This window comes from Gopherus flavomarginatus, chromosome 22 (genome assembly GCF_025201925.1).
Source record: "Gopherus flavomarginatus isolate rGopFla2 chromosome 22, rGopFla2.mat.asm, whole genome shotgun sequence".
Taxonomy (NCBI): Eukaryota; Metazoa; Chordata; order Testudines; family Testudinidae; genus Gopherus; species Gopherus flavomarginatus.
In genome coordinates this window covers 15,432,615-15,460,600 of record NC_066638.1, presented here as the reverse complement: position 1 = coordinate 15,460,600, position 27,986 = coordinate 15,432,615, and the positions used below count along the sequence as shown (strand labels likewise).

Sequence of the window (27,986 nt, the reverse complement as noted above, 5' to 3'; positions counted from 1 at the left end):
GCAATGCCATGTTACAGCTAAAGAGCGAGACTCCTGAGCTAAACAGGTGGGTGTGAGTGGGGACAGGGCTTAGCCCAGCAAGAGAAGCGGGAAGAAGTGGATTTATACTATGTGCCCTGAGGTCTGGCGGGAGAGAGTGGGAACTCCCCTGACTAACTGGTCCTGGGCGACTGTCTGCCAAATACCTCTAGGGACTGGGCAAGTGCCTTGCTTCAGAGGGGCAGTGGAGTCTGCTCAGGTGGAAATCAGGGGATCAGAATTCTGCTCTGAGCTCTGCCACTCGTTACGTGACCTAGGGCAAGACACCTCCCCCGTCTGAGCCTCACTTTCCCATCTGTAACATGGGCATAATTATACTGGCTTTTCCTTCATGTCTTGTCTATTGGACTGTGAGGTCCTCGGGGCAGGAGGTGGCTCTCCGTGCATGTTCACACCCCACCCTACAACAATGGGACCCTGATCTCCACTGGGCACAATCTGAGCACAGCTACAATAAAAATAATCATTCATACATCGCTGCCTAACCCAGGGCTGCGTAAGACTCTGAAAAAACCCCCAGAAGATCCAGCCAGGTACTAGGAGAAAAGCCAAAGGCTCTGATTCCCGACTCGCATCTGTACACTGGGGTATCACTCTGCAGAGGTCAGTTCATGTCAGAGATTTCACTGGGATCTCATCTGAGCAGTAGGGAGCGGTGCACACAGGAGATGGGGGCAGGATGCAGAGGGTTCTGCAAGAACAGCCCAATCCATGCCAAGCTGGAGTGTTACTAACACAGAGTGAGGCTGGAAGAGCTCTCGCTGAGCTCTGCCCCCTACCAGCCCAGCTAGCTGTTCCAGTTTGACGGTTTCTCTGGTAGGCTGGGGAAATATTTCTGTGGCCGCTTGCTCACTCTCCAATCATGTGATTAGAACAGTTATTTAAAGAGGCAGAATGTGCCTAGATTAGAGAGCAGTCTCTTCTCTCCTCTCCTCTCCGCAGTGCCATACGGCAGCTTGCACGGTCACAGGGCTCAGCATGGCTGAAGCTTTCGCAGGCACCTGGAAGCTGGTGGACAGCAATAATTTTGATGACTACATGAAAGCGATTGGTGAGTGACTGGCAGCACAAAAGGGGGTTCTGGGCGGTGCAGTGGATGAGTCTTTATTTAAAAGGGAGAATGATGGCTAGAGGGTTATTCTTTGCCCTGGAGATACAAGGAGAGCTGCAGGCTGGCCAGGAAAAAAGGCAAATAACAGACAGTGAAATCCCAGTATTGGCTGCATTCCTATTGCTGAGCTAAATTCTGTGCATTGTATGCAGGCAAGTGTCCGCTGGGCAGTGGTCTCAGTCAGAAGGGGGTATTTGGGGTAATGTTTTAAACAATGATGTCTTGTTTTCTCTGTCTATTTTACACTGAATTTCCAGTACACGTAGGACTGGGGCAAATGTTCCTGTTTGAATAGGGTGACCAGATAGCCACTGTGAAAAAACAGGACAGGGAGTGGGGGGTAATAGGTGCCTATATAAGAAAAAGTCCCCCAAAAATAGGACTGTCCCTTTAAAAATGGAGCATGTGGTCACCCTATTTGGAAATGGAAAATATAGGACAAGTGTTATTGGCAAGCAGTGTTACTTAGTGGGCAGAATGGTTTTTCTATCTTTTTTTTTTTAAATAGCAGTTTTTAAACCTAAAATCAAAGGCAAACAGGCTGCTGTGCTGTATTTAAAATGCACACACACACACACATATACAGAGAGAGAGAGACACACACACACACACGCCCATTTCCAACCTTGATTGGGGCATGGAAGTGGCAGGGTTAATCGCTCTTTTGCCTGATTTCTCTGGGAGCAGCTTGACCCGGCAGGAGGGTGTTCTGCACGGCTGACAGCTGGATGGCTGTTGGGGGAGGTCTATGTGCAAGAGCTGGCAAGCAAGGTCAGTGTAACGGAGCCCAGCCAAGCCCGGCGCGGATATTTCTACAATCAGACACAAAAGGTTGCAGATGGCCAAGCAAGGCATGGCGGCTGGCCAGGCTCATCGCTCTCAACCACAGCGACTTGCTGCGCCAGTATCACTGAGCTCGCCGGCATCAGCCACACCCATGCAATCCCCTCTGCAGGAGGGGGGGTGTTAGTGGCCCTTTGTGTCTGATGCAAGATCCGTCCTACCCTTTGCCTTGTCATTGCTCTGGCAATGGGAGCTTGGCTTCACTCAATGCCTCTCCTCTCTGCCATGCGCCGACTGCTCGGTGCCAGGCAGCATTTGGAGTCATCACTGGGCGTAGGCCACCCAGAAACCTGCAAGGCTCAGGCAAGTCAGCTGGGCCCAGCAGCAAGCGCTCTGCGCTGCCACGGGGGGGCGCTAGCTACATGTCCAGCAGAATCACAGTGAAGCTACATGGGTGGAACCGAGGGCAGGATCAGACCCCCTGGTCTCCTCCTTGCGGCATCGGAGGAAAGGGGTTTGCACTGTTGCACTGGACACCCCAGCCACTTCCAACTCGCCTGGGCTGGGCAGTGCTCTGCTGGGGCGGCTGCTTTGCATGTGCGTGACTGCTGGATCACGGGGCAGACACTGCTCTGGAGCACTGCAGACTCTAGCATCTGCAAAGCATCCGAGAGGGGCTGCCTGACTCCTCGGGGGACCCCTGCCCTGGCCAGCCTGCCTTAGCTCCCCCGAGGGAGGAGATCTGTCTGGGATGGCGAGTGGCTGCTCCAGTCTTCTCCCTAGCAGATTGTGGGGTCTGCTGTGTAAAATGGCTGCTCCCTTGAATTTCGCTCCCAGAAGCTGCTGCCATTGAATAAACATGGTGGGGACATTTTCCAGTCGTGCGGATTGGGTGGGGTCCATGGTCCCCCCCGACTGTGACACTGAACTATCAGGGGTGCAAAATGGCCTGGAATAAAGGAATGAAACGTTTTGTACGTCTTCCCATGCATACACGCACATACATGCACACAGGGAGAAGTCACTTACTTTCACCCCAATCTGATTATTCAGGGCCAACTCTGGCCTTTGATTACTTTGGCGGGAGGGTTTTGGCTTCCTGGGAGCAGAGGCCCAGCTGGCACCCAGTGCAGAGCCAACCTTGGGCTGCTACTGGGGGAAGCCAGACAAACGTGGGTGAAGATTTTGCAGAAGGGCCTAGTGATTCTGGGTGCCCACCTGGGCACACCTTAAAGGAGAGGGTTTGCAGAGGACGGGTGCTCAGCAACCTTTTAGGTGTCTCAGCATGGGCCTCCCCAAATCACTGGCGAAAACCATGCTGCCGTGGGTTGGTGGTGGTCCCTTGCCCTCTGGCTCAGTGGGAAGCCACTCCACCTCACTATGACTCTGGGGTGCCACTCCCTATCGAGGATTAAAGCTGCAGCCTTTAGACAGGACGGAGCAAACAAGCAGGCTTAAGGCTCAGGCCCTTAGGTGGGCAGAGCAATGCAGACAGTCTGGCGTCCCAGCTCTGGTAGACAGCAGACATTTCAGGCCTCTTGTCCTAAGATGAGGAGGCTGCCACCCCAGGGGGAAGTTGGCAGCAGGGGATAGGGGGACCCAGGCTCACCCTACCCCAGCTGGTCCCAGCCCAGTGGTGGAGTGTTCTGCCATTTGACCAACGGGGATCCGCCCAAAACACACTGCCCGGGGTTCAGGCAACAACAGAAACCAAACGACTGTCTGATGTCCCTGGGCTACTTCCTACTCTCCCACTATAACGTACCTGCGGCTTGGGGTCATCTCTCATCTCATTGGGGTATATGGCGAGCGGCAGTCCTGGCAGCTCATCACCTGGTTCGGTCTCCTCCAGGAGCAGGACAGGGCATGGCACAGCGTGGGTTCAGGTCTGGGGATCTGCAGTGGCTTGGAGACATCTGCTCCATTCCCTGGCTCAGATTCAACTGAGTTAGAGGCATTGCCTTTTATACTTTCTGTCTTGCCCCTTAGCTTCTGGCAGGAGGAGTGAGCCCGGCCTGGCTGCAGTCACTGGGATCACAGAGTGACTCTGAGACATTCCCCTGGTGTTATCTGGACTGTGATCTGCTAGGTCACTCCAATCCTTGACTCTGGGAACCACACGTAACCTGCTCTGCTGTGAGAACCCCCACTCCTGGGCTGTTCACACACAGCCTCTGGCATGTAAGCTGCTCCTTGGATTGTGCAACCGAATGACACTAGTCAATATCATCGGTCCCAGAAACAACCCTAGGAACCTTCATCTTGTAGTGTCCACTTATGCCTGCTGGATGCTGCAAGCTTATATGAGTTGGTCAATTTAACAAAGAAATTGATCTGTACCAGGCTTGTTATCCCAAGGGGAATTTCTGACATGCTTCAAACCAAACTCACTGCTTCAGGTAGAATAAACAAACAAATTTGTTAACTACAAAGATAGATTTTAAGTGATTGTAAGTCAAAGCACAACAAGTGGGGGTCAAATGAAATAAAAGCTAAACACATTCTAAGCTGATCTTAACACTTTCCATGCCCTTACAAACGTAGATGCTACTCACCACAAGCTGGCTGGTTGCCCTTCAACCAGGCTCTCCCCTTTGATCAGCACTTCAGTGGCTTGGTGGTGGGTGTCTGTAGATGGAGGTAGAAGAGAGAGGAAGAGCATGGAAAATTACTCTCCCTTTTTTCATGTTCTTTCGTCCCTTGTGGCTTCCCTCTTCCCCCCTTCAGAGTCAGGTGAGCATTACCTCATCTCAGTCTCAAACTGACCAAAGGAAGGGGGATGATTCACTTGAGAGTCCAACAAATCCTTTATTGCTGCCTAGGCCAGCGTCCTTTGTTCCTGTGATGCTGGGCTGGGTTTGTCCCATACATGCCTGATGAAGTGTAAATTGCCCCTGTGCTCTTGCACAGTATTTGTCTGGGCTTGTTTTAAGCCATGAGGAGACATTCTCAGCCTCATAACTATATAAATGAAATTGCAACCTGTAACGTCACTATAACAACAATACTCAGTGCGTCATGAGCCTTCCAAAGGCACCTGACATGACAAACTTTGCATTGGATCCCACACCATCATATTATAAGGATGAACATACATGGGGGTGCACAGTGGTCCCACAAGGTAGAGAACGTCACAGACTCCTTCCTCTCTACCTCAGTGGGAGGCCACTCTGCCTCACTACACAGGTCCACTTGCTGCGAAGCTCTGTCCCCTCCAGCGGTGGCAAGGCCAAACAGATCGACTGATGAGCCCGCGCCGGCCGAGGAGAGCTGGGTCTTGTAGCTCGCGCAGTAGAGGCTGATGCATTAGGAACCAGACTCCCAGGAGTGTCAGTGTTACACGAGTCATTCTTGGCCCAGACTTCCCACATTCCCCAGCTGTCATGTGCAGGGCAGGCTCCAGGTTTTCTGCCACCCCAAACAGGGGAGAAAAAAAAAGCCACAGCAATGCAATTGTGCCGCTCCACTATTTGGCGGCAGGTCCTTCGCTCCGAGAGGGACTGAGGGACCTGCTGCCGAATTGCTGCCAAAGAACCAGACGTGCCGCCCCAATAGCGGCTGGAGTGCCGCCCATTGGTATTGGCCACCCCAAGCACCTGCTTCTTTAGCTGATGCCTGGAGCTGGCCCTGGCGACGTGGTCCCTGCCCCACACAGCTCAGCCCTGAGCAGAGAGGGTGCAGATTAGACCGTCCCTAACCGGTGGTGGTTTCACAGTGAGAATTGTGGCTAACCTGCTCCTGTCCCTGCAGCAGTTACTGCTACATGTCCCGAAAGAAGGAAACCAGGCACTGAGTCGCATGAAGCCAAGCCCTGTTGTGCATTAATAAGTGCACGTTTGCTTAGGTGGTCCCCTCAGCTGAGCCAACATTTGCTACCCGCTGGCCTATCGCAGGATCACTTGCTGCTTGCCATTGATACCCTGGCTCCCAGCAGGAAGCATGCAGCCCTTTAATCACCTCCCAGGTGTTGTGCCAAACATCAGCCCTTGTGCCTCAGCCATAGGGGCCAGGTGATCCTGCTGAACTGCCCTGGCGTCGAGGCCGGAAATAAGTCTGGTGCATGCTTGGGAACAGTGCAGCTGCCATGTAGACGAGTGTGGAGATTAGTGGACATTGGGCCAAAATCTGTCCTGTTGCACCTTTGCAGTCCCAAGAAAATCAGCAGGCGGGCAGGGGTGTCCCAGAGACAGCAGCTGGGAGCTTGCAGGTGCGAACGCAGCAGCGCATGTGGATGCTGGGAGAGGGTTAGTGCTCAGCACAGCAGCCTTGATTCAGCAAAGCACTTGAGCATGGGTGGGGGGGCTTTTGTCCCTGAATGACCTGAGCCCAGCTTTGCATACGACAGACCTTCCGTAAAGGCACTCTCCAGACAAAAGGCCTGCAGCGTGGGTCCCACAGACACACCGAGCTGCAGCTGTGGGGGGAGATGGGTGCACCTTGGAATCACACTGACACAGTTTGCTTAGTGTGGGAAACCCTCTATCTCTTTCCTCACTGCCCCCTCCTCGGTGCCTGCCCTATATCCCCTCTGCTCTCTGCTCCCCTACCCACTGCCAGGCCACGGCAGCTGCTCACATTCCTCTGGGCACATCTGTAACCACAAATCCATTGCTGCAGACGGCCAGATGAGGGCTAGGGAGCCTGCCATGCTGCTGAGGGCTGAGGACCAGCTCTCAGCGAGTGGAAAGGAAGTGGAGCTGGGCCACTGAACAGTTGCCAAAGACCAAGACCAAGGGCGTCTCCCATTCTTACCAGTGTCTGGAGGGTTGTAAAATACTGACTCTGGGATTCGGGCTATGCAGGGAACCCAGCACAAATGCTGATACATTTCAGAGCACGGCTTCTCTCTGGGCTTTGTTGAGCTGCTCGCTGGCAGTGATTTGTGGTCAGCGGGCCAAGTTTTCCCTCCGTTAGTTGGGAGGAATGTCCCTTGAGAGCTGTGATGGGAGAGGCAACCACGGAACTAAGAGCCCAACTGAGATAAGTGAAGACAAGAGGCACCAATGCTCAGGAAATTGTCCAGTGCTTCCTGGAGAGCAATGGATGTTATTTATCAGTTGTGAGTCAGTACAGCTGAGGGGAGAGATGACTTGGGAAGGGGACTTACAGCTACTGAGATGCTGGAGGGCATGCTCCCAAGCTCTTGGTTGTAGGAGTTGGAAATGATCACAGGTGTGTCATCGCACACTTGCCCGTGCCAAGGGGTGATCCATGCAGAAGGCCAAGTGCAAGTGCCTAGTGTGAACCTGTTCTCTCTGGCTTTGTGTCTCACAAGAAATAGAAAGGAGATAATAGTTCCCCAGGAGTGCGTGTGGAGTCACCCCTTGGCATCGATGGGTGGGAGTGAGGGCAGAATCAGGCCTGATGTGTCTTGTGGGCTCCCATTGGTCCATGATCTCTCGTCGGGAGCTGTGGGGAGAAGCAGCAAGGGTGAGCTGGGCAGTGACATGCTGGAGGGAGCGGCCCTGCTTGGAGTTGCACAAGGAAGATCTCGGGCCAAATCCGAGGCTGGTGTCAAATGATGTGGCTCCTTTGGAGTCAGTTCACAGCAGCTGAGGATCTGTTCCGCCTGCTCCGCGCAGGTAGCCTGCAGCTCCCATTCAGTGCTGTCCACTCTTCTTGTTTGTCCCACAGGCGTGGGCTTTGCCATGAGGCAGATAGCAAACCTGACCAAGCCCACCTGCGTCATCGAGCTGGAGGGCGACAAGATCATCGTGAAGACCCTGAGCACCTTCAAGAGCACAGAAATCAGCTTCAAACTGGGGGAGGAGTTCGATGAGACGACGGCCGATGACAGACATGTCAAGGTAGGAGGAACAGTTGGCACTGAGGACAAACAGGACACACACAGGGCAGCCCTAGCCACCAGATGGGGATGCTGCTAGACAGCCAAGGGCTAGTTTACACTGGGCCCAGGGCCAGCTCCAGGCACCAGCGAAGGAAGCAGGCACTTGGACGGCCAATGGAAAGGGGTGGCACGTCCAGGTCTTCGGCGGCAATTCAATGGCGGGTCCCTCAGTCCCTCTCAGAGGGAAGGACCTGCCGCTGAATTGCTGCCGAAGAATGACTGGGCCACTCAGGAAAATTAATCTGAATTAAAGGTGTGAATTTAAAGTGGATTAGAGAAAACACATTAAATCCCAGTGTGGATGCTCTTATTCAGCATTCTCTTTGGAAGTGAATTAAGGTAACTTTAATCCCCTGTGGGAGCACTCTTATTCAGAGTTCATGCAGTTAACTAAACCACCAAACTAATTCAGATTAACTTTTCTGAATGTCCCCATGTAGACAAGCCCTAATTTAGATCTGTGTCCTGCCCCCAGCATAGCAGATGTAATGCAGGGCTGTGAATAAAATACATGGGTTTCCAAATGGCCAAGGGGGAATAGATATTACTAGAGATGGGCCTGAGCCAAACATTCCCACACTTTCGGGTATATTTAGAATCTAAACACAGATCTAGGTCCAACTTTGCAGTCGGCCTGATCTCTACCATGGGCCAAGGCCCAGGGTCCTTGGCCAATGGGCACCCTTTGCAATCTAGATATGTAGTATCTTAGCACCTACACCCTTCTGTCTGCCTCTTTGGACCATTCCTTCTCACCTACACACTCTGCCTTGCCTGTGCTGTCTCACTGAGCCTGAAACCTCTCCAGCTCAGGGGACGTGTCTTATCTATGTTGTGCAAAGCCCCGGGGAAAATGACACAGTGTTTTGTAATAACTGTCCTGTCAACCAGGAGATTTGTACTCGAGCTTTGTGCCTGTGGCCCCTTGTTCCAGGGGATGTGGAGACAGCAGCTCAGAGCCATAAACAGCCAGTGCAAACCAGAAGGGCTTTTGAATCAGAGAGAAGGAGGGCAGAGTAGAAGTTTCAAACCTGGACAGCAACAGGTGGCTGAGCCAGGAACCTCCGCATGCCCCAAGGATCAGAGAAGGGACAGCAGCCGAGGCTGGATTAATTCCCTCCAGTCCAGTGATTAAGGTGAGCGTTCAGATAGGCACCTTTACTGCAGCTGCCAGGGCCCTACTCCCAGGAGTCCCTTGGGAAAACTCCACCCCAATCTGAGCGGGGCGGGGGGGTCTCCCTACCTGCCCTAGAGCCCTAGCATCCCTGGACACTGCCTCATCAGAGAGGACAGAGTGAACAGCCCTGCTTAGCGGAGCAACCAGAAAGTACCCAAGAGTTTATTGTGGGAAAACCTCAGTCTCCTGCAGGGTTGTCACTCCACCTCCTGCGAACACCACCCCGGTGTCAGTGGGCTGTTGTATCCCCTACTGAGCTTGTTAATTGAAGCCTGGGCTGCTGGGCTTAGGTCCTGTCCTCTCCCATCCCCTGCTGAGAAGCCCTGCCCTTCCTGGAGCTTCCGAGATCGTTCTGGTGTGGGGCCCCGCACTCATGTCCTTTCCTCATTGGCTTCAGTGGGACCGGGAGCTCAGAGTTGCAAAATCAGATCCTTTGTGAGATAAAGTCAAGGGGAAGTTATCCATGCCTGGCTGCCAGGTGCACTGGAAGCTTGTAATGTGAAGGGAAGTTGTGCAAGATAAACACACCCAGACACATCCAGCCCTCATTTTCCCCAGGGTAAAATTATGGAGGTTTGCATCCCCCTTTTTGTTTTTTATGGCGCACCAGGAATGCCTGGAAGGTCTTTTCAGAAACATTTGTTGCATTTTTTTTATTTTTATTTTTTAACATTAGAAATGTAGGTTTGCAGCCCCTGTTTTCCACCAGTGACTGTGGAGAACTGGTAGCGTTCTGCCACTGGGGGTCTGAAGAATGGAGCTTGATCAATGGGGGAGGGACTGGCGCTTTGATGGGCTGTTTAAAAATGCTGGTTTGGGTAGCCCCTGCTTAATCCAGCGCCTGGTAAACAGTGAAGTGAGAACCTCTCTTTGGGAAAGATTCAAAGACTCCCACCCCTGTACGCCGAACGACTCCACTCCAGATCTCCTCTTCCAGGAGTCCGCCAAAGAAACAGGGACGGTAAGTTGGGATATCCATAAAGGGGGGAGGGGGAACCCCACAAGCAGGAAAAATCCTTTTTGAGGGGAGGAAACCTGCCTTTTCTAGCCTCTCTATTCATCAGTGGCCCCCACAAAAGGGAGCACGGCCTGGATTTCCACCTCTTCAGGTTACTGTTAGCAAAGAATGCTCCCCTCCCTGGAGCAAAGTGAGATCTGGCTTCACGGACAGGAAGCTGGCACAGGCATGAGGCCGCCAGGCTCCATTAAATACACTTCAAAGACCTCAAACAAGACAGTCTGTGCCCTTTCATTTCACGATGAGGACATCATCAAACAGGCTGGGGTTTGTTACAAAAATAAACCCCAGCCTGCCTTGGGGCTTGTCAAACGGCTGAGATGCCCAGCGCGCTGGGGCTTCCGCATGCGCTGTTTGTTGTTAAACTGATTTATCTCTCGTCAATGTTATTTAGTATCTAAAAGGATCCGGGCACGCTCTGGGTGTGTGCGTGTGCGTACGTGGGGGGCGGGTCCATACCCCAAGTCTGCCCCCTGCTGGAGCGATGCAGTCATTCTCTTGGGGTACAGGCCTCAGGCTGGCCCTTGATGCAGGGGCCAATTTCAGCCTCTGTGCATATAACCTTCCTTGCTTAATTTCTCAGAGCGAGATGGGGCTCCCCCCGTGAGAGTGCTGGGCGGGGGACATGGGGAGACCCAGGCAACTGCACTGACACTTCCTGCAGCATTGTAGTGCTGGCAAGGAAAGAAGACAGAAAGGAATGGGGTCAGACCCCGCAGGTGCTGGAGTGCTGCAACACCCCCCCCGGTTTGAAGTGGTTTCCATCCTATTCAGGGTTTACAGCTTGGTTCAATGGCTCTCAGCCCCCCCCCCCCCACTATACAAATTGTTCCAGCCCCCCAAAGAAGGCTTGGCCAGGCCCAGGACAATCACACTGAGCCCTAATGAGGGATGTAGCATATGCTATTTTTGAATGGTCTCCACTGGCACCCCCGGTGCTTTCTGCCCATCCCTACTTATTGCCTCTGCCACTAGTGCACCAGGACTGCCCTTTTGCTCACACCCGCCGCCCAGCTAAACGCCAAGATCTGCCCCTTGGCGTGCCAGAGTCCGAATGGCAAAGCTAAGCGTGACAATCGGTCACACACCCGCCGTGGCTCTGTCATATTCACATCAGGGACGTAGCCACGGGGGGGCCTGAGTGGGCTGCGGCCCACCCACTTAGCCTCCAGGCCCACCCAAATCAGGGCGGGAGCCACCTGAACCAGCGGCGGCTCCAGGCACCAGCGCTCCAAGCGTGTGCCTGGGGCGAGAAGCCGCTGGGGGCGCCCTGCTGGTCACTGTGAGGGAGGCATGCCTGCAGGAAGTCCGCTGGTCCCGCGGATTCAGCAGCAATTCAGCGGTGGGTACGCCGAAGCTGCAGGACCGGGGACCTCCCGCAGGCAAGCCACCGAAGACAGCCTGCCTGCCGTGCTTGGGGCGTCAAAAAAGCTAGAGCCGCCCTTGACCCAAACCCACAGGCTGGGACTCCCGACCCCAGCTCGGTGTCTGTCCCGCTGGCCATGTCCCTCTCCTGCCAGCACTGCATGCTGCTGCCCCGGTCTCTGGCCCCAGTGCTAGCCCGGCCCAGACCCGGCCCCACAAGACACCCCCCCACCTCGGAGGGGGCGAGTCGTCCCAGACGGGGGGTGGGTCTTGCGTGGCACCGACAGGAGTGGGATGCAGACAGACACCGAGGCGGGGTTGGGAGGGGTGGGCAAAGCTAGAGCCCTAGGAGAATGCCCCACAGCCTATGTGCCCTGAGCAGCCTCAGCTTCGGGTTGGAGGGGCTAGGGGAGGCGGGCCCCCCTCCTTTCTGGCCCCCTCCCTCCCACATCCCGTCATTGCCTGCCCACCGAAAACCTGGGGCCACCCCATTTTCCTGCCCTCGCCATGCCACTGATTCACAGCGGGGCCCCCACCCCGAGGCTCCAGCCTTGCAGGGACAGCGCTTAGTGGAGCAGTCTCACCACCCATCAATACAAAGCCTAGAGGGGGGAGGGGTTGTTGGAGTGTCTCCTGCTCCCCAACCTCCAGTGGCTGAACCGACTTCACCTTCTGTAACGCATCCCTCCCCGAGCTGCGGTGCTGCACTGGAGCCTGGCTTGGTGGCGAGTGAGCATGTTTCCCTCTAGATGTGGGCCCAGGACTGCGTTTAATCCCACTTCACAGCCAGGGAAGACGTTGCAGAGAAGTGACGGGCTTTGCCCACGACCCCCACAAGAAGCCGGGGCAGGGAACAGAGCCTGGAGCCCCGGACAGGAATAAGGAACGGCTCCCTTCAAGGAAATCGCATGTTAAGGGGAGTGTTTAAGAGAGTCCCATAATCTATGGTACAAACTGGAAAATCTATGTAAATAGCTAAAGATACTTAGCACTTTACATAAGACATTTTCTACCACATCATTAAGCTGGGCAAGTATCATTGCCCTCCCCACACACACCTCCTTTTTATGGGGAAACCGAGGCACAGAACAGGGAAGTGACAGTAAGAGGTGTTGAAGGTCAGTGGTAGGGTGGAGAATAAATGTAGGTCCTATCCATACACACGCACGGCCATGCATGACTCCTGGTTACAGCAGGTTATAACTTACAGTAAAACAACAGGAAAACACATTGCTATGGGGCTCTGTAAGATCCTGGGCCTATATTCACTAGCCAAAATGTTCAGCTGATTCTATTGGGTGGGGGTGGGGTGGGGGTGGGTGGTCAACTCACTCTTAGCTCAGGCTTCCCAGGGTATCTCATGATGGCACTGGAGAGCTTCAGAAAAACAAACAGGGTGACAAGGTCTAATGGAATCTACACTAAACTCACCTGGGCTTCCCATATGGAGCAAGCAGGCGTGAACTGCTCAGGACTGTTCTTTGTAGACTGGGCACGTGCCCTTCAGGTGCCCCTGGGCAGCCAGCCAGAGGGTAAAGAATAGCAGGAAAAGCAGGACAGCAGCACAGTAACCTCCCACCCGAGGCAGCCACTGCAGAGCTGTACTGATCTCGGCACTGCACGCAGCTGCAGGTCGCCCTGCTGAGCCCAGCCAGCCCAAAGCTGTGTGGCTTGGTGGTGAGCACCCACCAACCCTTGACCAAGGGGCGGGGCTACTCAGGAAGACCAGGGCTCTAAAAAGCCCACTCCTAAGCGGCCAGAGGAGCTAGCAAACAGGAGCGGTTAGCAGAGGAGTTTTGCAAGGGAGTTCTCCAGGTGAAGGAGGAGTGATTACGTGACCCTTGGGCAGGGCTGGTCTTACCATGAGGCGAACTGAGGCCTCAGGTGCCAGACTGGAGTAGGGGTGCCACTAGGACCCAGAGTGTAGAAAATTGTGTCTGCTGCTGGTGCATATGTATTCTCTCTGCTCTAGATGCACAGAGATGGTGGAGTGCTGTGCTGGAGGAAGGAGGGCATAAGAGACATAACAGGCAGGTAGGAGAAGAGGTGAGAGGGAATAACAGAAAGCAGCAGGAGCTGCAGGGAGAGAGGGAGGGGGAGCCTCTTATTTACCTCTCCAGCACCCTCAAGAGTCTGGACTGATTAACACCAGCTTCTCAGGGAGCTTCCTGTTTCCTGCTGCTTCCCTGAACCCACTTGAGGAGAACAGGCAGTCAGCTGAAGTAGTAGGAGCCAGTTAGGCCCTTAAGACACTGATGTCTTCCCTCACTCAGGCCCTGCGACCAGCCTGCTTATTTGTCCCCTTCAGTTGGGTGTGAGAGCCACTCTAGCTGGCACAGAACAGCAGTCATGAGTGAAAGAAGAAAACGCCCCTGTGGGGCAGCATTCAGAAAAAGCAAGCAAGCAAAGGAAGCTTTTCTATCTAAGCAGGAAGGAGCTCTCCTGAGATACACAGACACAAATGTTCATAGTGAGCCTTCCGGCCCCAGTGAGGATGGGAGTGGTGAGGAGATGCCTGATCTCCCAGTTAGTCAGAGTGCAGGTGACCTGGCAGCTACTGCAGCATCCACATCTCCATCTCAAATGGATGTAACCATGCACATTCCTGAAGAAAAGTGTAGATCAGAGAAGAGTGTGGTGGAGGCACAAGAAACAGCTGCTGCTGAGTTTAGTTCCTTAAGTCTAGATGATCCAGGACTGCGGACCCACTAGAGCAGTAGCCTGAGGGACTTCCTTGTATTGCATGGGCCATAGCAAATGAAAAACTTCATGTTCCCCAAAGACAATGAAAACAGAAGTTTCCATCCAACACATTACTGGTGTGAAATCCAATGGTGACAAAGTGGCGAGGCCATGGCCTATGTACTCAAAACCCCAGAATGCTTCATACTGTTTTGGTTGCAAACTCCTCCAGTCTAATTTTTCAGCCACATTGGGTTCTACAGGAACAAAGGACTGGAAAAATCTGGCTAGAAATCTGGCATGCCATGAGAAAACAACAAATCACTAGAGAGCATTCCATAGGTGGAAAGAGCTTGAGATGAGACTAAGGTTAAAGGCCACCATAGATGATCAGCATCAAGAACAGATTGCATCAGAGTCTCTTTACTGGCAAAATGTTCTGAAAAGGTTCATTGCCATTGTGAGAATGCTTGCTACCCAAAACCTAGCACTGCCTGGCACTTCAGATCAGCTGTATGTGCCAAACAATGGAAACTTCCTTAAAACTGTGGAACTGATGGCTGAGTTTGATGCTGTACTCCAGGAGCATCTAAGAAGAGTCCCCACCTGAGAAATGTACACACACCACTACCTTGGAAAAACAATTCAAAATGAGATCAGACAGTACTGGCAACAAAAGTCAGAAGATTGTGGCAGATGTGAAGTCAGCAAGATATTACTCTGTTATTCTGGACTGCACACCTGACATCAGCCATACGGAACAAATGACTTTAATGGTATGTTTTGTAACAACAACAGAACCTAGTGAAAATGTCCCCGCAATCAGGAGTGGCTCTAGTTTTTTTGCAGCCCCAAGCAAAAGAATTTTTGGCTGCCCCCCACCCCAGGGCTCCCCCCTGCATTCCTGCTGCCCCAGCACTGGGCTCCCTGCTTTCCCCCCTACCCACACTCCCCTGCCACCCCATCCCTGGGCTCTTCCCCTGAACCTGCACCCTCCTGCTGTCCCAGCCCTGGGTCACTGGTAACTCGCTCCCAGGGCAGATCATTCAGCAGGAATTTTGGATGTGCACAGAACACAGACAGGATTGAGTCATAGAATATCAAGGTTGGAAGGGACCTCAGGAGATCATCTAGTCCAACCTGCTGCTTAAAGCAGGACCAATCCCCAGACAGATTTTTACACCAGTTCCCTAAATGGCACCCTAAAGGATTGAACTCACACCCCTAGGTTTAGCAGGCCAATGCTCAAACCACCAAGCTATCCTACGGTTACAGAGCTGAACTAAAGTGGAACAATTTTCAGCTTGTGTGATTAGAGGATATCTGGATGCATATTATAAGACTGTCCTCCATAAATGAGGAAAAGTTGAGGTGCCTTTATTATTCTTTTGTTCCACTCTTTCTTTCTATGGGGAATTGCCAATACAATATCACTGTCTTGCTTTTAAACAAATAAAACTAAAAAAAAAAAAAAAAAAAAGGCAATGGCTGTTGAAAATAGCAATTCCAGTCCTAAAAACCACTGGGAAGCATTTCTTGCTTCTTCATTTCTTATCCTACTTTTTCTACAGCAGGTTACAGTGGGTCAGTATATTTGTTTTGGGAGAAATGAGGTAACAGCTGCCCAAACTGAGCTTGAGCACTCCTGAATTTTGAGGTGTTCAAATCTGGAAGGCAGGTGCTAGATTCCCTTTCTGAATATTAGCTACATCTGGAAAGGAAAAGACCAATTTCTGCTTCCATGGCTCAGAAGTGGAAATCCTCCTACATGCCTGGTACTGTATCTAAAGCTGCCCAAGTCCCCTAACAGAGCCTCCCCTCCCTTACTTTTCATTTTAAATTCTAGTGGGATCCACGTACCTCCCTTGCTAGGCTTCAGATAGAGAGGGGCACTGTCCCCCCCAGTTCCTTCTTTGGGCGTTGCAAGGTGAGGTCACACCAGTATCCCTAATGCAGTCTGGGGAAGTCTTCTGAAGGGGATATCTGGGGCAAAGCCTCCTACTCCTTGGGCACACTTGTTCCCCATTAACAGTGCCACCCCTTTCAACTCACAGCATAGCTCAGCTACCTTACTCCCTAACCCTCCCTTTCCTGTTGATAGCTGCCAAGGGATTGCTGGGAAATGTAGTTCTTTCCCTGCTCCAGGGCTGGCTCTATAGGCAGGGAGCTAGGGAAGGAACTGCAGCTCCCAGCTTCAAATTTCTCTGTGGCTTAGTGTTGTGGCATGACATACTGTTTGAAATAAATGGTGTAAGTAAGAGACTCCAAGGTGTTGATCATAATATATCTGGAGCAATGGAACAACTGGACAAAGTAAAGTCATACCTACAGTCTAACCGGTCAGATGAGGGATTTCAAAATGTTCTGAAGAGTGCACTAAAGTTGGCAGAGGAACTTCACACTGAAGTTATTTTCCCACCCATTCAAGAATACAAGAGTCACTGAAGAAGACAACATTTTGATTATGAGGCACGGGATAATCCCATAAGAGACCCCAAACAACAATTCAAAGCTGAATTCTTTAACCAGGTGCTAGATTGTGCAATACAGTCAGTTGAAGAACATTTCACGCAGCTCAGGGAACACAGCAGTATATTTGGGATGTTGTACAATATTCCAAAACTCCTCACTATACCTGAAGAAGACCTACACCAGCAATGCAGGGCACTGAGACAGTGTTGACACATGATGACATGCGCGATATTGATACGAGTTATTTAGGTGATGAACTGAAAGCCCTTTCAAGATACATTTCAACAGGATCAACTCCAAAGGCTGTTCTGGAATATATGTGCATAAATAAGATGACCACCCTCTTTCCAAATGCTTTTGTTGCTCTGCGCATACTTCTAACACTTCCTGTAACAGTTGCCAGTGGAGAACGCAGTTTCTCCAAGCTGAAGTTAATAAAAACACATCTACGCTCCACAATGACACAGGAGAGACCGGTCAGCCTTGCAACCATCTCAATAGAGCTTGAGCTGGCCCAGACTGTGGACCTTCAAAGCTCCCCGCCTCAGGTGCCAAAATGTTGTAGGGCGGCCCTGCCCTTGGGGTAATTTGTTGTCTGTTGTGTGTGTGTTTGTGTTCATTGTGGTGTGCTTGCTGCAGGACTGAAATACACCATGCAATCTGTTTGTTTGGGGGATTGTGTGCTGACCGTGTGGGGGCTGAGCCTAGTGGCCTGCTAGGCAAGGCTGGGAGCTTCTTAACGATGCTTTGATCTCTAATTTCTTTAGCACCCATCAACCCTTTACCAAGGGGCGAGGCTACTCAGGAAAACCAGGGCTTTAATAAGCCCACTCCTAAGCAACCAGAGCAGTGGCTAACAGGGGAGTTTTGCGAAGGAGTTTGGGGGATACACATAACATTCCTTAAACTTCTTTAAACCTAAGCTACAAAACATCCCAATTAAAAACAAAACAACAACAAAGGAACCAGCTGCAGGAGTAAAAAGAGACTGCAGGCTAAAGTCCAGCAACAGAGTGGGGGCTACCCAGGTTATTGCACCCAAGGCAACATGTCTGATTACCTGCCCTATGGGCAGGTGCCATATATGTGCATTCAGTGCAAGGAGCTCTTGGTCCTCAGAGACTGTGTACAGCAGGGGGTTTCAAACTGTGGGTCGGGACCCCTCGGGGGGTCGCGAGGTTATTAAATGGGGGGTTACGAGCTGTCAGCCTCCACCCCAAACCCTGCTTTGCCTCCAGCATTTATAATGGTGTTAAATATATAACAATATGTTTTTAATTTATAAGAAGGGGTCGCACTCAGAGGCTTGCTATGTGAAAGGGGTCACCAGTACAAACGTTTGAGAAGCCTCGGTGTACAGGCTTTGGAGGCCAGGGTGGCTGAGCTGGAGGAGCTAAGGAAGACAGAGAGGTACATAGGTGAGACTTTCCTGGACACAGCAGAATGGTTCCACCCATTACCGGGTTTACCATGGTGCCAGTGGCTCCGTGGCGCCAGGCCCACACCGCTCGCTTCCCCCACTCTCAGTGCGTGGAGCAGCACGCTGGTTACTGCAGAGTCCAGCCCCAGAGTACACTTTACCCCCCACCCCCACCTTGCAGGCTCGGCCAGTCCCTGAGGCGAGCAGACCGCCAGCCGCCACCCCACCCCCCCACAATATGATACACTGTATCAGGGCCCTGATACATTGTATCTCCCCTGCCCGACCAGAGACAGGCAACAACATTCCAGACTAGCCCTCACCCTCTGCCCGCAGGGGTCCAGCCTGGGAGCTGAGAGCCCAAAGCACCCCAGGAGCTGTAGTTCCTTGGCCAGCTCCCTGCCTGGACAGCTCGCCCTAGAACTGGAAAGGAACTACATCTCCCAGCATCCCCTTGGCTGCTATCAACCAGAAAAGGAGGGGAAGCTGTCGGGGGCTGTTGAGACCTGATGCAGGGAGCGTGCTGTGAATGGGGAGCTGGCTGCTAGAAGAAGGTGGTGCTGTGAATGGGGAACATGTAGGCACAGAGAGTAAAAGACTTCTCCAGATTGGATTAGGGATGCTAGTGGCCTCGGCTGACAGCCCTCAAAGAAGGAATTGAGTGGAATGAATGGACAGTGTGCCTCTATCTCAGTGGTTCTCAAAGTTTTGTACTGGTGACCCCTTTCACATAGCAAGCCTCTGAGTGTGCCCCCCCTTATACATTAAAAACACTTGTTTATATATTTAACACCATTATAAATGCTGGAGGCAAAGCGGGGTTTGGGGTGGAGACTGATAAAACTATCTGAAGCCTAGCAAGGGTCAGAGTTATGTGGACCCCACCAGGAGAAGTTAAAATGATAAGGAAGGAAGAGAAGGCTCTATTAGAGTACCTGGGCAGCTTTAGATACCAGGAACACAGGAGGTTGCGACTCAGTTTCCACTTCTGAGCCAAGGAAGCAGAAATTGGCTTTTCCCTTCCAGATTTATCTAACATTCAGAAAGGGAATCTAGCACCTGCCTTCCAGATTTACACCGTCAAAGTGAGCACTCAAGTTCAATTTGGGCCACTTTCTGTTACTTCATTTCTCCCAAGTCAAATACTGACCACTGTAAATTTCTGTAGAAAAAGGAGGATAAAATTGAGCAACAAATGTTGGCATCTTCCCAATGCTAACTATGACCAGAATTGCTATTTTCAACAACCATTCCCCTTTTTTTAGTTTTGTTTCCTGTAAAAACATAAAAAGAAGATGACAAGTTCTCCACAGAAAATAAGATTGCAACAACAGCAAAGGCACCTCAACTTTTCCTCATTATGTGAGACAGTCTTACAGTATGGATCCAGATATCCTCCAATCACACAAACTGAAAATTGTTCCACTTTACTGCAGTTCTATAACCATGCAGGAACCAGTCCTGTGTCCTATGCACAACCAACATTCCTACTGAATTCAGAAGTGCCTTGCTTTTGTAACCATACCACCTGATATTTTCAGACCTTGTAAGCTAAGCATGTTTACGTTTAGTAGTGGAGTGGGAGACCTCCCAGAAAAAGTTACGTGTTGCAGGAGGTGTTGATTATTCCACCCCTGGTCTGACAGCCTCTGTGCTGTTGAGGAGGATGAAAGGGAAGGAGAATATCCAGCTGGAGCAGAGGGAAATGATCCCATAGTTGAGACCCTCCTTCCAGATGATGTTGTGGTAACCTCTCATACAGAGGATACCTCTCCAGGGGAGGGAACTCCACTTATTAGGAAGAGACAGGCATTAGTAATGGGTGATTTGATCATTAGAAACATTGATCGCTGGATGTGCAATGACTGGGAGAACCATATGGTGACTTGCCTGCCTGGTGCGAAGGTTGCAGATCTCTCGAGACATCTACATAGGCTTATGTAGTGCTGGGGAGGAGCCGGTGGTCGTGGTACATGTAGGTACCAATGACATAAGGAAGGATAGGAGAGAGGTCCTGGAGGTCAAATTTATGCTGTGAGGTAAGAGATTGAAGTCCAGGACCTCCATGGTAGCATTCCCTGAAATGCTTCCAGTTCCACATGCAGGGCCAGTTAAACAGGCAGAACTGCGTGGTCTCAATGCGTAGATGAGATGATGGTGTAGGGAGGAGGGGTTAAGATTCATAAGGAACTGGGGAAACTTTTGGGAAAGGGGGAGCCTATACAGGAAGGACGGGCTTCATAGATTCATAGACCCTAAGACTGGAAGGGACCTCGAGAGGTCATAGAGTCCAGTCCCCTGCCCTCATGGCAGGACCAAATACTGTCTAGACCATCCCTGATAGATGTTTATCTAACCTACTCTTAAATATCTCCAGAGATGGAGATTCCACAACCTCCCTAGGCAATTTATTCCAGTGTTTAACCACCCTGACAGTTAGGAACTTTTTCCTAATGTCCAACCTAAATCTCCCTTGCTGCAGTTTAAGCCCATTGCTTCTTGTTCTATCATTAGAGGCTAAAGTGAACAAGTTTTCTCCCTCCTTCTTATGACACCCTTTTAAATATCTCAAAACTGCTATCATGTCCCCTCTCAGTCTTCTTTTTTCCAAACTAAACAAACCCAGTTCTTTCAGGCTTCCTTCGTAGGTCATGTTCTCAAGACCTTTAATCATTCTTGTTGTTCTTCTGTGGACCCTCTCCAATTTCTCCACATCTTTCTTGAAATGCCCATGTCTTTTTTGAAATGCACCTAAACCAAAGTGGAACCAGATTACTGATACTTAAAATTAAAAAGGTCGTAGAGCAGTTTTTAAATTAAGGGCTGGGGGAAAGCCAACAGGTGCAGAGGAGCACGTGGTTTGGAAATCCCTTAGGGGAGGATCTATAAATGAAGATTTCCTATGTCCTAATAAGGAGAAGAGGATGGAAGATGATAAAATACAGGTAGGATCTGATGAGAAACAGTCAAATGAAAAAAAGTCCCATTCAATTACATCACGTAATGGCAGGCAGCTAAAAAGTGACAGGTTTTTAAAGTGCTTATATACCAATGCTAGGAGTCTAAATAATAAGATGGGTGAACTAGAGTGCTTCGTATTAAATGAGGATATTGATATAACAGGCATCACAGAAACTTTGTGGAATGAGGATAATCAATGGAACACAGTAATACCAGTGTGCAAAATATATCAGAACGACAGAACAGGTCATGCTGGTGGGGGAATGGCACTATATGTGAAAGAAAGCATAGAATCAAACAAAGTAAAAATCTTAAATGAACCAAACTGTACCATAGAATCTCTATGGATAGTAATTCCGTGCTTGAATAATAAGAATATAGCAGTAGAGATATATTACAGACCACCTGACCAGGATGGTGATAGTGACTGTGAAATGCTCAGGGAGATTAGAATAAAAAACCCAGTAATAATGGGGGGATTTCAACTATCCCCATATTGACTGGGTACATGTCACCTCAGGATGGGAGGCAGAGATAAAGTTTCTTGTATCAGAGCGGTAGCCGTGTTAGTCTGGTTCTGTAAAAGCAGCAAAGAATCATGTGGCACCTTATCGACTAACAGACGTTTTGGAGCATGAGCTTTCGTGAGTGAGCTCTTTATTACCTCACTGGTTACTCAGAAGTCCAAACAACACAGTTCCCTTAAAGTGATCCAGCCTCAGGCCTCCATCCACATACCCACGTCAAATATGATTAAAATTTCTGTAAATCTGATTTCATCATATAAAAGAAAAGGTTCTACCAATCCCAGAGGACTGGATACATCACCTCCCAGATTAATGAATGTTTCAGATCTTACTCAAATACACACTACAGCCAGTTCTTATTAACTGAACTAAAATTTATTAAAAAACAAAAGAGAGGCAGTATGGTTAAAAGATCAATATACACACAGACATGAGTTCAGTCCATTGAGATGCAGATTCATAGCAGAGATGGTGAGCTTCGTAGCTGCAAAGAGTTCCTTTAGAATTCAGTTCATAGGTCAGAGTCCAATGTCCAAATCTCATATTCAGCGCGTGCCGGCATAACTGGGACCTCAGTCTTGAGACTCAAACTTCCTCTGATGAAGCCTAAGTGGATCTGAGATGAGAGAATCAGGACCCAAGGATCTTTTATACAATTTCATGTTTTTTGACAAAGTTGGGAGTTCAAAAGGTAATTAGGCTGACTTTGAAGGAAGTCCATCACTGGTACTTAGCTATAGAATTAACATAAGGCAATTTGCTTGTTGCTCCACTATTCACAGATGATTTGCTACCCATTTCAAAGAGAGATGAATACCAAGATATCCCGTGTTTACAATTCAATTAAATGAATTATCAGAATACAGCATAGACAGGGACTGTTGGGCACATTGTCTACCCTACTCATACATATGTAAAAAATACACAAAACCACAAATATTATCTCCCCACATTCTTCTGTGGGTTATTTATTTTGCAGGATGCTTAATCCTTTCTAGCCATGCATCTCAGAAGCCAATTTTTAAAAAGGGCTCCAGAGGAGAGCCCAGCAATTACAGACCGGTAGGTGCGATTTCCATACCGGGCAAACTAGTTGAAACTATAGTAAAGAACAAAATTGTCAGACAAAGAGATGAACATAATTTGTTGAGGAAGAGTCAATGTGGTTTTCGTAAAGGGAAATCATCCCTCACCACTGTACTAGAATTCTTTGAGGTGGTCAACAAGCATGTGGACAAGGGAGATCCAATGGATATAGTGTATTTAGATTTTCAGAAGCCTTTGACAAGGTCCCTCACTGAAGGCTGTCATGGAATAAGAGGGAAGTCCTCTCATGGATTGGTAACTGATTAAAAGATAGGAAACAAAGGGTAGGAATAAATTATCAATTTTCAGAATGGAGAGAGGTAAATAGTGGTGTCCCCCAGGGGTCTGTACTCAGACCAGTCCTGTTCAACATATTCATAAATGATCTGGGAAAAGGGGTAAACAGTGAGGTGGCAACATTTGCAGAAGGTACAAAACTACTCAAGATAGTTAAGTCCCAGGCAGACTGTGAAGAGCTACAAAAGGATCTCCCAAAACTGGGTGACTGGGCAACAAAATGGCAGATGAAATTCAATGTTGATAAATGTAACATAATGTACATTGGAAAACATAATCCCAACTATACATATAAAATTATGGGGTATAAATTAGCTGTTACCACTCAAGAGAGAGATCTTGGAGTCATTGTGACTAGTTCTCTGTAAACATCCACTCAATGTGCAGCAGCAGTCAAAAAAGCAAACAGAATGTTGGGAATCATTAGGAAAGGGATAGATAATAAGACTGAAGGTATCATATTGCCTCTATATAAATCCATGGTACGCCCTCACCTTGAATACTGTGTGCAGATGTGGTCACCCCATCTCGAAAAAGATATATTGGACTTGGAAAAGGTTCAGAAAAGGGCAACAAAAATTATTAGCGGTATGGAATGGCTGCCGTATGAAGAGAGATTAATAAGACTGGAATTTTTCAGCTTGGAAAAGAGATGACTAAGGGGGGAAATAACAGAGGGCTAGAAAATCATGACCGGTGTGGATAAAGTGAAAAAGGAAGTGTTATTTACTCCTTCTCAAAACACAAGAACTAGGGGCCACCAAATAAAATTAATAGGCAGCAGGTTTAAAACAAACAAAAGGAAGTATTTTTTCACACAACACAGTCAACCTGCGGAACTCTTTGCCAGAGGATGTTGTGAAACCCAAGACTATAATCGGGTTCAAAAAAGAACTAGATAAGTTTGTGGAGGATAGGTCCATCAATGGCTATTAGCCAGAATGGACAGGGATGGTGTCTTTAGCCTCTGTTTGCCAGAAGCTGGAAATGCGTGACAGGGGATGCATCACTTGTTGATTACCAGTTCTGTTAATTCCCTTGGCCACTGTCGGAAGACAGGATACTGGGCTAGATGGACCTTTGGTCTGACCCAGTATGGCCGTTCTTATGTTCTTATGACAGAGGATCTGTGCTGATCAGCGGTAAGAAGCTCAGGGCTTGGAAGGGGAGAGTTGACTAGGAATGGAATCTAGCATCAGGGACAAGTGTTTAGGAGGCTGAGGAGAGCAATTAATGAAAGCCCCAGTTCTGGGCAGGTGTTGCTGTCTGGAAGGGTTTGCACCAATAGGAGACAGGAATTGGGTGGGACAGTCCAAGGGGCCGCCAGCGGATGGCATTTGGGGAAAGGATTTTCCTAATGGTGAGATCCACAAGGCTGGGGACTCATTTCCTGGGATGTTGGGTTCCTTGGGACACTCAAAGCTACTCTACACAGATCTTCCAGATATATAGCAGGGAACAACCCTGCTGTGGTCCCCACCTCCTGGAGAGGGATGGCAGGGGTCTGCTGCTGCTCTCACTGTGACCAGGAGTGGACTGACCAGATCTCTGCCATCTCTAGGTCCTAGGATCTGTAAAGCTTCCCCCAAAAGTGTTGTGAAACATCACACAGAGGCCCCCTGTCCCACCCAGCTGCTGCACCGCTCCTCTCTCTTGCCTTTATAGAGCCTTCTACCCTCTGCCCCATGCTCCCACCTTGGGAGATGCCAGGTCTTATATCCCCCAGGCCTGGAGTGCCACAAGGCTAGGAGGCCACCTTCTCTAGTGGGAACATGCCTGCAGCTGGTGGGTGGCCCAGACCAGGGAAGGGAGCAGTGGGGCAGGATCATCAGAGAGAAGGGGCTTGGTTTAAGCAGGATTGGCAGTTGGGAGCCATGGAACAATCTTGGGGGCTTAGCAAGGAGTTTAGAGAGCCCTGAATGCGCCTCCCAGAACATCCCAGGAGGGTGGCAGGAGGTAGCCGCATCTACAGAGATGGGGTTCCTCGAGCCGAGTACTCCCCAAGCATTGGGTGCTGGAAAGCAGGAGCTGAGTCCTGCAGCTCGAGCCCATCCCTGCGGGAATGAAAGAGGAAAGTTTTTCTTGCAAACACATGCAGAAGGGGGCAGAGTGATACCAGGACAGCAGCAGGAGGGGGCTGGGGGTTGCAGCACGTCTCCAGAGGGCAGGAGGCTCTCTGGCCTGATGGACCTGGATTGGCCTCACACCACCTGATTGCACAAGGGTTCCCTGGCTTTTTGGACAAGAGAATTGTCACACTGACCTTAGCCATGGCCCAGCCTGTCTGTTAGGTCAGCGTCAACACAAGATGCTGTGTAAACACAGCCTTGCCAAGGCAGGGGCAGGGGGAGGGAACAATCAGGCTTTAATTACACTGCTCAGAAACCCATTCCTGACACTGTGACCTGAGTTCCCTGCCTGTCAATAAGCAGCTCATCGGGAGAGGAAATTCAGCCTCTGCAGCTCTTGTTTCCAAGGCAAAACTGGCTCATCTCAGCAACCAGCTCGGCAGGGATTAAATAAAGAGGCCTCCGTGATTCGGTCCTCTCTGAACAGCCCAAACAGCCCTGAGGAGGCGGTGAAGCATGTGGCAGGGGGAGAGCAGAGATAACGAAGTCATGGCCACTCACACACCAATGCCACAGCTATCACCAGGACCATCAGTCCTTGGGGCCTGAGCTAAGGGTGAGCGTTATTAGCATGCTGTTCTAGATGCTGAGCGTAAAGAATAATGAAACCTTTGCTCATTGGCTCCAGTGGACCTGAGTCATCCGCCTGCACCCCCTCCCTCCCACACACACCAGGTTGGTGAAGAGCTGTCTGTCTGACTCATCCTGGGAGTCAGAGCAGGGAGGGGTCACTCAAGCACCAACTCTATTATAAGAGACAGACTGGCTCCCTGAGAGTGGGCTGGGAACCGAGGCTGAAAAGCCCTGGGATTAGGTGTTTCAGGACGGGGTTTGCATTTGTAATTGAAGTCTTGCTGTGGGGCGTTGTCAGGTTAGAGTAAAGGCCACACCAGGGGAGGGCAGGTTTAAACAATCCCCTGCTCACTGTGGGAGCAGCACTAGAACTGCACCTGTTCCCATCAGCCACGGTGAACAGACACACCTGTCTTCCAAACCCGACCCAACTTCTGCTCTGATCTCCAGCAGTTTGGGCTCCCCCTTCCTTAGCCAAACCAGTGTGGCCACCTCCAAACTCTCACATAACAGCAGCAGCACCCCTCTCCTTCCCTGTGGATCTCCTGAGTGTTTATTCCCCCTGGACATTAATCAGCCCCTTCAATTACGGTTGAGGCGAGAGAACCCTCAGGTGGGACCAAAGGGTAGGAAAGACTCCCTCCTCCACCTCCTTCTTCTCCTCCTCCCTTTTTTGGCATTTACTCACCAAGGAAATTCATGTCAAGATGCACCATTAAACTCAGGGTCAGTTCTAGGGTCCCATGATTGGGGTTGTGGGGTGGTATTTTGAGGTCTCTAGATGTCACTATTTAAAAAACAACCCACCTTCCAGAAGTCCACGGGCTGGTGAAACTCCTGGAAAATCTTGGATTTTAAGCGTTTACAAATAAAATTTAGCTCCAGTGTCAATATTTTGCTGTGATTTAGAATTTATATACAGGATGAAGTCTCTCCCATCTGCCACTGTTCACTGCTTTACACTGAACAACTTGGTTCATATTTTAGCCTCTCTTGCAATTTAGGACTCTTTGATGATTGCGGTGCGGGGTGGGATGTCCCCTTTGCTCCCTGGTAGCTCCAGGCCTGATTAAAATCTTTTTCTTTGCCACCATGACCGTCCCTGTAAACTAATTCTAGCAGCTGGGAGGGCAGGGTCCATTCTCTCTGCAGCCATCAAAAACTTCTTTTGTACAAGCCACCAAAATACAGCTGCTGGGATGGCCAGGCAAATGCCCTGCCCTACTCTAGTTGCAGCAATGAACAGCCAAGCATCAGTGAGATCTAAAAATCTCCACTTCCAGCCCTAAGCTAATTCTGATAGCTCTTTCTGCAGTGATGCCACTCTGCCTGCACCGTTTCCTTGGTTTCACAGTTCCCAGGCATTCACTCTTTTGATAGACATGAAAGATCCTGCTGACCTCAAATCCTTGGGAATGTGCGAGCAGAGACACTGCGTGTGCCTGAAACTTAAGCCCATGAAGGATCTATCTTATTATCCCATTTTAAACAACTAGTGCTGCTCCTATGCTATGCACTTTGATCTCTCTCTCCCCCTGCAGTCTCTCGTGACGCTGGATGGAGGAAAACTCATCCATGTGCAGAAATGGGATGGAAAGGAGACGACGTTAGTCCGAGAACTGGAGGATGGGAAGTTAATTCTGGTAAGAGGACAAAAATATTCCTAGGATCTGTTAATGGCACCTGCCTTTCCATTCACTCAAGGTATTGCCAATCAGTAGGTGGCATCAGATAAACGTAGGGGTTGTCTACAGCCGTTAAGTTGTAATTGCTTTAACTAGCCCTGTTAAAGCACTACAAAGCCCCTTGTGTGGAAGAAGATACATCAGTATAAAGGTGCATATTCCCGTACAGGAGAGAGAAATAGCTATACCGGTAATAAGGTACATTTATAACAGCTTATACCAAGGGTGGTACCGGTATAAATATACTCTGAACCCACAGTTAAACCAGTCCAACAAGTGCAGGCCAGGCCTTGGACGGGTTAGAAGAACCAGAACAACTGGCTGAATATCTGTCCTACAGGGATAGCTTAAAAGCTGAGAGAGAAGCTAGGGGGCAGATCTCAAGAACTGGTAATTCCCTGAACTCCAGTCAAATCCTGCCCTGCCCTGCCCTGCGGTGAATGCCTGACAGAACCTGCTGGGGGTAAAGTCAGCTGTGAAGCTCCTGGCGAGGGACTGACCCCAAATCCTCCTCTAACCTCCCTTGTTTTGTTTCTGATTCCAGACTCTCACCATGGGCACTGTTATCTGTACTCGAACGTATGAAAAGGCAACATAGACACCAGCTCTCTGATGATCACCCAGTGCTGAACTCACTGAATTGTCTATTTCTCCCCCCAAACATTTTGTATTCAATTTAATACATGAGCATGGAGCCAGTGCAGGCGAGCCCTCCCCTTCTGCCCGTGAGTCTGCTTTCTGTGGTACTGTGGTTTTTGTTTTTTTTAATCTTGTAAGGCATCATGTGGAAAATAATAAACCAAAGTTGTTACA

The 27,986-nt window shown here is 50.0% G+C and overlaps 1 protein-coding gene across 1 annotated transcript; it reads left to right on the top strand.

The window, feature by feature from the left end:
- The first annotated feature begins 831 nt into the window (after window positions 1–831).
- On the top strand, window positions 832–27,986 carry FABP3 (fatty acid binding protein 3). The gene is made up of 4 exons (XM_050932385.1): window positions 832–1,090; window positions 7,568–7,740; window positions 27,030–27,131; window positions 27,718–27,986. Exons 1-4 carry the CDS (start codon window positions 1,018–1,020, stop codon window positions 27,769–27,771), a joined length of 402 nt encoding a protein of 133 aa, XP_050788342.1. The 5' UTR covers window positions 832–1,017; the 3' UTR covers window positions 27,772–27,986.

Excerpts from the sequence above, each read along its gene's own strand:
- FABP3 (XM_050932385.1), top strand. The coding sequence starts at position 1,018 with ATGGCTGAAGCTTTCGCAGGCACCTGGAAGCTGGTGGACAGCAATAAT. Across the intron at positions 1,091-7,567 it reads TGACTACATGAAAGCGATTG|GCGTGGGCTTTGCCATGAGG; the intron begins GTGAGTGACTGG and ends TTTGTCCCACAG. Across the intron at positions 27,132-27,717 it reads AGGATGGGAAGTTAATTCTG|ACTCTCACCATGGGCACTGT; the intron begins GTAAGAGGACAA and ends TTCTGATTCCAG.